The sequence below is a fragment of the Toxorhynchites rutilus genome, chromosome 3, assembly GCF_029784135.1.
Source record: "Toxorhynchites rutilus septentrionalis strain SRP chromosome 3, ASM2978413v1, whole genome shotgun sequence".
Taxonomy (NCBI): domain Eukaryota; kingdom Metazoa; phylum Arthropoda; class Insecta; order Diptera; family Culicidae; genus Toxorhynchites; species Toxorhynchites rutilus.
In genome coordinates, this window is record NC_073746.1 from 21,552,452 (window position 1) to 21,561,120 (window position 8,669).

General features: G+C 40.7%; 1 protein-coding gene across 1 annotated transcript; it reads right to left on the reverse strand.

The window, feature by feature from the left end:
* Positions 1-1,294: 1,294 nt before the first annotated feature.
* LOC129772947 (tigger transposable element-derived protein 1-like) lies at positions 1,295-8,182 on the reverse strand. The gene is made up of 2 exons (XM_055776482.1): positions 7,515-8,182; positions 1,295-1,352 (listed from the first exon to the last, which is right to left on the reverse strand). The coding sequence occupies exons 1-2, from the start codon at positions 8,180-8,182 to the stop codon at positions 1,295-1,297; spliced, it is 726 nt and encodes a 241-aa protein (XP_055632457.1).
* Positions 8,183-8,669: the final 487 nt, after the last annotated feature.

An 8,669-nucleotide genomic window follows, 5' to 3' on the forward strand; every position in this document is an offset into this window, starting at 1 on the left:
AGACAGCTTAAATCGGACCATTCCTTCCTCGGGTCTAGGGCACACCAACACATTTGGCCTTCTCTTTTTTGTTTATATAGATAGAAGATATAGGAATGCGTTATTCCGTCTGAAAATCATTTTCCACTTTCGAACAAAAATCAATTTCGTTAGCGCCAACATCAAATGAAATAACAACGCTTAGCTAATTGTAGAACATATGGGAATTCAATTTTTCGAATTTTCCTTCCTTCCTTCAAGATTTTCCGAAAATTTTCCGATTTTTCTCTCCACTATATTGATCTACGGGAAGAAACGAATACAACAAAATACAGGAGGCTAAAATCGGACCATCCCTTCTTCGGGTTTTCCGCTTACCAACAGATTTTGCCTTACATTTTTATTTATATAGATTATAGAGAATTTGGATGCGTAGCAAACCAAACTGATAAAGGACGAAAAGATAACAAGAATCAGTGTTTATTGCTGAATCTCTGGCATAATGGCTGATCATTTGTCCTTACAGTCTTACCCATAGAAATAAACACAAATATATGATTCCCGGAAAAAAAATCGCGAAGGAAATGAGAGCAACGGAAATAACCGCAGAGAAAAAAGCGAGATTTCACCAGAAATATTCTGACGCGGAAAAAACATTATGGATGTAGATGCCACACGGAACAAGCGCAATTTTTATTATAAATTCATGTTTTCGTAATGAAATTTTATTCTGAGGTCAATGTAATGAGGGCGAAGTCCCCAGGGTAAGGAACATAGGTGGCCCCAAGTCGCCGAGGTGACGCGATCCGAATCGCTGACCCGCCGTGGAAAGCATAGCCTTGTCATTTCCTATTTTTCATTTATTTTAGATTGACTTTAATTTTTATAACATCAGACATATAAGGGTTTCCCAAAAATATATCGATGAGCGTTTGGGGTTCTGAAAGCTGATTCTCTGAAGATTTTCTGGCAATAAGAGTGCGTAAAAAACAACGAAACGCGCTGATGGGACTTCGCCCAGGAAATAGATAAAGCCTGATCACGTTAAATTTCGGACACAAAAATGATGCCAGTAAAACACAAATCCACGTAATACAACAAAACCGATTGTTTATTTCAGTAAAATAGACTTATATCTAAAACAAGGAAAGCTTACTTCGATGTCAATTACGTTGTCTATAAAATTCACGAACTTTCTTGGGAACATCTGCCATTAGGTACCGTATCCTCAGATATGCTGGCGGCGGCGCTTTTCCATCTCCTCTTGAAATCATTGATGCCATTCGCTTTCTTCTTAGCTTCGAATAGTTTACGCTTAATCGGAGCCCAGTACTTTTCCACTGGGCGAAGTTCTAGACAGTTTGGTGGATTTGCTGTTTTTGGCACATATTTGACCTCGTGTGCATTATACCATTCCAGGATGGATTTTGCATAGTGACAAGAGGCCAAATCGGGCCAAAACAACGCTGGAGAGTCGTGGCTTCTTATGAACGGTAGCAACCGCTTCTGGAGACATTCCTTCTCGTAGACATCTTTGTTGAGAGTGCCGGTAGAGACGAAAGATTTGGATTTTCGGCCACAACTGCATATGACCTGCCAAACCAAATACTTTTTGGGGAATTTAGACTGCTTCTTGGTCCGGAAACACTCGGCTACGGCATTCCTTCGCTTTGCAGTATAAAAAGCGAGACCCGGAAGCTGTTTGAAGTCTTCGAGAACATAAGTTTCATCGTCCATTATGGTGCATGAACATTTTTGCAAAAACTGGGTGTAGAGCACCTTAGCACGGCTTTTTGCAGTGAAATTTCGCTTATCATCACGATTGTGCACCTTTTTCACTTTGTACGGCTTCAATCCATGCCTCTGCTTCACTTTTTGTACATATGATTTTGATTTTCCAACCTTTCGAGCCACATTTCTAACTGAAAGGTTGGGATGTTTCTCAATAATGGCAACCACCTTTCGGTCCATCTGTCGGGAGCATACTTTTCGATTTGTTCCGCTTCAAACCTTCCGATCCACAGTTAAGCGCTGGTCAAACGATTTGCACACACTAAACACGGTACTCTTCGGCAGTTTTAGTTTTTTGGCGAGATCGCGTACTGACAGTGTTGTATTTTGCTGCCATTTGCGCAAAATGCGTTTGCGCACTTCCACTTGATTCGACGCCGTTTTACCAAACTGAAGAAGAATGTAAACATGTTGGACATCGAAATAAAGAGGAGGGTTTCAGCCTTATTATTCATTTATTCTCACTTACTTACTTACTTACTTACTTACTTACTTACTTACTTACTTACTTACTTACTTACTTAATGACTTACTTACTTATTTTATATATTTATTTATTTTATTTATATACTAACTGATCCGCCGAACTTAGTCCCGCCCAAAATTGATTTTTAGATTTGAATACTTCCACACATTTACGTCTTACACAGCGAACGTTCGAGGGTACAATAGCAGAACTCTTCATTGGCCCTTCACAATTTCCGTTTAATATAAATTACCTAGTATTTGATATTAGCGTTTAATATTCACACTCTTTACAGATACACGGGCCGAAGGTTGTGCAGTCCACTGATGATTCAACAAGAGCCAAAGGTTGTACCGCTCATGACAACTCTACACGATCTGATGATTGCGCCGGCTAGTGACCATTCTATCCTGGATTCCTCGAGTCGTGAAGACGCACCACGCTAGATATGGGGTACATACTAGGGGGGCGTTGCTGATTAATGGTCAGCTGCATCCCAATAGGAAGTATCCCGTGTCGGGCACACGTACAGAGCATTGGAGACAGCAACATCCCAATTACGAGAACACTTGTAATACTAACCTCGAGCCAACCGCGAGTAATCGGTTACATATTACTAACATAGATAATAAGAAAATTTGTATTGAACTCCCGGCCCCGTGAGGCTAACGCCATATGAGCCTTGATAAAAATATATATTTTGGAAATACATGTTTCTTACAGAAAACATAATAAAACAAAGACAGCTCACATCGGACGATTTCGTCCTCGAGTTTTGCGCTTACCAACGCATTTGTCGATACATTTTCATTTATATAGATAAAATATATAGGAGCGCATTTTTTCATCTGAAAATTAATTTCCACTTTTGAATAAAGATCAATCTCGTTGGCAATTAAATGGACTAACAACGCCTATCACTATGTCATTGTGGAACATTTGGGATTAAATTTTTGAATTTCCCCTTTTTCTTTCACAGTTTTCCGGAAATTTTCAATTGTCATGTTTGTGTCAAATCATCATTGAAACATTTGTTGTACTCTAAAATTTTCCAAATCCAAATGGGTTTCTGTTGGAACCACTGGGCACCGGAACCCATGTGACTGATTTCACCACGCCTGAGTTACAGCTGCCATGGTAACCGGATAACTGTTTGAGTATGAAACGATAAAGGAAGCTATTTTTTCTGATCATTCAAGACCAAAGACCAAAGAATCAAGACAGGTTGTGAATTTCTAGAAGAGTCTAGTTATTGAATTTGTAACTTTTATTCAAACTGAAATTTAATACGCCTAACACGTGCATACAACTGTATGTGAGTTAAGTTTGGTTAATTTTGTTACCTTAGGCAGAGGCAACTTAGAATCCAGCCACTATTATTGGAGTAGGAGTATAACACTAAATCCGTATGTAGTATAAACAATATTTACCCTTACATTCTCGAACTAAGAGAAAAAATCCTTTTTTTCCAGTCTGAGCGGATTCAAACCGAATTGCTACGAAAGGAATGTTTAGTTCTCAACAGTTTCATTTGCTTGACTAGTTCTCGAGTTGTGCAGAAATTTGTATTTCATTGGTACGGGAGCCCAAAAATTTTTTTTTTACTCTTTTTTCCGAAAATGTTTCTTTTTAATTAGAAACTTTTGAACTATTGGACCGACAGAAATCCATTTTCATATATTCAGATCAGGGCTAGTTATTTTCGAAGCTAATAAATGTGATTGAATTTTATTCATACAACTCTCACTTCCACTACAGTCATTTTCGGTGGATTAATTTCAGTGTATCGGGGTGAAATGGAAACGAAATATTCTCTACGCATACAGTAACATTGATTCTTTTGTTTCGTTCCTTTCCTCTTTCGTTCTCTTACAAGTATAAAAGCAGAAGCTTTCACTGACGATTAAAACTGCTTGAACGGGTTATATTTATTTTCATTTCGCATGTTAGAGGATGCTTCCTGCTTTCAAACGTAAGTTTTATTTTACCAAAATGGATCGTCGCGGACCGTGTTCAAAATTCTTCAATCACTTGTAAATAACATGTTTCTCTGTTATTTGGAATACATGATTGTTACAGAAAATGTAATAAAACGAAAGACGGCACAGATCGGACTATTCCTCTCTCGAGTTTTTCACCCTCTCTAAGGGTGAAAAGAATAGTCCGATTTGAGCTGTCTTCATTTTATTATATTTCCTGTATCAAACATGTATTCCATGTTACGAAGAAGCATGTTATTTGCAAGTACGCTGGATTCTTTTTTATGCGTTTTTTGCGTGATATTTTTTACGCTATTCGCTCAAAATTACGCGATTTTTTTATGCGATTTGCTTGAAATTACGCGATTTTTTTTACACGGTTTGCTCGAAATTACGCGATTTTCGACTCGGTCTGCGCTTTCAGCGTGCCCACGCAGAATTGCGAGCGCATATACAACGCCGGAAGCACGCGCACGCACATACCATTGGGTGCACAAACACGCACACACACGCGCAAACATGCACAAACATGTGCACAAAAACGCGAGCGGACACAAACATACAAATGGACGCACAGGTGCGCCCAAACGCGCACACACAAGCACATACACGCGCACAAACGTGCACACGCACAGACGCACGCACGGAAAGAATCGAGCACGCACGTGCACACACGCACACAAATACGTGCACACGTACGCACACACACCCACACATGCCCATGCACAAAAAAACGCGCACACCTGCACACAAGCAAGAAAAAAACACGCGCAAACGCACGTACACACGCGCACAGAAACACGCACAAATGCGCGCAAACACGCCTACACATGCCCGCGCATAAACAAAGCGCACACCTGCATGCAAGCAAAAAAAAACACGCGCACACACGCACACAAACATACACAAACACCCACACAAATACACGTGCACGCACACAAACAAGCACAAACACAAACATCGGGCTGTCGAATACTCGGCTATCCGGACTCGAAGCTGACCGGTATCCAGTATCCGACCAAACCACTATCCGTTTCATCACTAATTTCACACTTACAACTAGCGCCGGTAAATAATTACTCCTGCAGGCATACTACACAACCCTCACTGCACCGTTTTCATTAGTTTCAGTGAATAAGTTTCGAATGCAACAAGGAAACATTCCTTTCTATACAAACTGCCAGAATACATGGGTGCTTCAAATTAATTTCCAAGTGACGATTTCTAACGTCGCTTTGGTTTGCAGAATGAAAGGAATCAACGTGAAATGAAAGGAATATGTACGAAAGAGACGAGATATTTTTCTTATTGTGCGTGAAAAGAGAATAGATATATTTTTAGCCTGCATGGTTCTGGTTCTGTTCTGAGAAGCGATAGACACATTATTGAGTGACGATGTGCTAATTGAAGTGAAATTGTCAGGCCCTGATTCAGATAGATAGGGGGCCTGATCACGAACGTCACTTCACGGTGAAAACGAAATGAAATGTATATTGCCTTCCATAGCAAAAATCTCGTTTTCACCGTGAAGTGACGTTCGTGATCAGGCCCAGGATCTCGATACTCCCTGATTAGGGGAACCCAACCAGAAAATATTTGCTGCTCGCAGGCTTGTTAATGCCAAACGTATCTGCAAACGCGTGCTAAGGATGGCCGACTTATGCATGTCAGCGTCTCAGGAACCATTTCCGAGACAATTACAGCTCCACATAGAACTACTGGAATAATTCCTAGGTAATTCCTGGGTTTTCTCGCAACCGTTACTTCCCAATTTCGCGAGCCTGAGTTTCCTCCAGATTTAAATTCAGCGGATAGCGACATCGAAGTTAGTGGCTTACAATTCCTGGTATATATTTGACAGAATGTATAGCAATAACACGAGGCCCATTTTATTATAATGGTGTTTTTTATGTCATTTCCAAAGACGTGCGTCTTCAGAAAAACAAGTTAAGGCGAAGGTGGAACGAAGCCAACCACCTGTTTTTATGGGGTAATAGTGTTTGTGAAAGAAGGGCAAAGCACGCCGTTTGTTTTGGTTTTGGTACGCAAATAGATCAATTCACTTATCAGACTGTGTGTCGCTCCACTGACACGAGTCTTAGAATACATTTGAAAAAAAATAACAATTGAATACTGAAGTAAAATGTATGAAATGTATGTGTTCCGATGAACAATTGCAAATATAAATATGTATATAGAAGGTGTATTTGCATATGAAGTAAAATTCTGATTACACCCAGGCTTTTTTTACGCGGGGGATACGTACCTCGTAAAAAAACCGCGTTAATTGGAAATCCGCGTAAAAAAAACCGTGTTAATTGGAAAATCCGCGTTAATTGGAAACTCCCCGTAAAGAAAAAAAGGTCACATAAAAATCCTCTTGAGAATCGTGATGGGGTGCGGCATACGCTCAGAGGGAGCTTGAAAGGGAGAGATATGAACTGAGAGAGAGAAGTGATGTTGCTCAGGTTTACGCGCAAAAATTGGAGAATCCGAGAAAAAAACCGCGTTAATTGGAAAATCCGAATTCGAGTAAACATTTATTGTAACTCATTAGATGAGCGATTTTAGGGGGTATGACGAAGCGAGGTGGAGTGTGACAAAGTAGTTGTCCAGCCTAAGGTAAATTTTATGGTTTAAATGCTCAAAAAGGTGCGCCTGAGGGAGAGATGTGATATTGCTCAGATTAAAAATAACATAACAAATTAATTCAAAAAAATCCAAATGTTTAATATCTTTGTTTTTTAAATTAATAGAACACAGATTCAACCAAAAACTGATAGAATGTATCGTACAATGCTTAATCGCTATCGTAGATAACACCACATCGTCGGCGTTTCAACGGGCTATCGACAGGTTGTGGTTCCTCGCCGTTTAGCTGTGCATTTTAGGTAGTTTTCTTCTCGTATTTTACCAGCTCGGTGTATCGTAGTAAACAGTGCCTTAGATCGTTACGGAAGGAGATGGTTCGCTCGATACAAGGATCGTTTGTCACAAAAAAATCAGCAAGCGGTTCACCAAGTTGCAAACCTTCCTTAATCTTCTTCTTCTTCTTGAATGGCGTTAACGTTCCCTGTGGAACTTTTGCCGTCTCAACATATGCATTAACTAGCGTTATTCATTAATACTTAGTTGAGATTTCTTAAGCCAAATAACACGCCTTGAATGTATTCCGAGGGGCAAGCTCTAGAATACGCGTGACCACAGTGCAAGTCGGAGGAAATTTCTTTGACGAAAAATCCTCCGGCCAGAACGGGAATCGAACCCAAACACCCGGCATGATAATGTGAGACGCTAACCACTCGGCCACGGGTGCACCTTCCTTAATCTTGCTCTCGGTGAATTCCGTTTCCTCGTCATGATCAATATTTGCTGAATTATTTACATAATCCAGTAAATCTTCAGCCTCTAAAAATGGTTCCCTTAACATTTCCGCAATATCTGCGGTGGAAAAATCATCGAATCCTTCACCGCCAACAGCATGGGCTAGAAGAAGTATTTCGCCCTCTTCGTTACTTGCTGGCATCGATGAATGTACACAGTCAGGCCACAATGGCTTCCAGCAGGCATTTAACGTTGACCTCTTCAACAGTTTCACTGCAACTTCAATGGATTCTACGCATTCACGCATTATAAAATACATCCACGCTTCTATTATGGTCGATGCATTGCCTGTATCGATTTCATCCAAGATGTAGCGGAAGGTAGTTTTAATATAATGCCTCTTGAACGTGGCGATAATGCCCTGATCGAGCGGCTGGGTTAAAGATGTTGTATTCGGGGGAAGGAATACAATTTGCACATTCGGGTGCTCGACGCGCAGATGCCCAGGAGCGTTGTCAATTACGAGAAGCACTCGAAACTCCAGTCCTTTTTTAGCAAGATAAGGTTTGACTTCCGGCACAAAGCATTCTTCTAGCCATCTCCTGAAAATCTCCTGCGTTACCCGGGCTTTTGCATTCGACATCCAATGTACTGGTAGATCATTGAAGTTTAAACGCGCTAATTGCCTCTGTTCCAACTCTAACTGCTTCTGGTCTAATTCTTTCTGTTCTGTCAGGCATTTGCGTTGCAAAATCTGTCCTCCGACTTGACGTGGTCGTTCCCATCGAAACTGGCATAGGCGGTGGTGAACAACGCGGGCAAATTGAATCTGTGTTCGCTACAGATGCATCGAACCTGGCACATAGGTGCGGCACTAATATCCGTCAATAGCACTAAGTTCCGTCATATGGTCTCAGGAAGCATGAGGGACAGATTTGATATTGCTCAGTTTTTTTTTACGCGGTGACCGCGTTAAAAAAAACCGCGTTAATTGGAAAATCCGCGTTAATTCGAAAATCCGCGTAAAAAAACCGCGTAAAAAAAACCTGGGTATACGCGAGCGCAACATTAGCAAATTTGTAGCTCATGCGAGTTGGGGCTGTTTTGGATGTGTGCGAAAACGGTAATTT

Coding starts and splice junctions, on each gene's coding strand:
- LOC129772947 (XM_055776482.1), bottom strand. CDS start 8,182: ATGTCGAATGCAAAAGCCCGGGTAACGCAGGAGATTTTCAGGAGATGG. Junction 1,353..7,514: donor GGTGCACCCGTGGCCGAGTG/GTTAGCGTCTCA, acceptor TGCCAAAAACAG/CAAATCCACCAAACTGTCTA.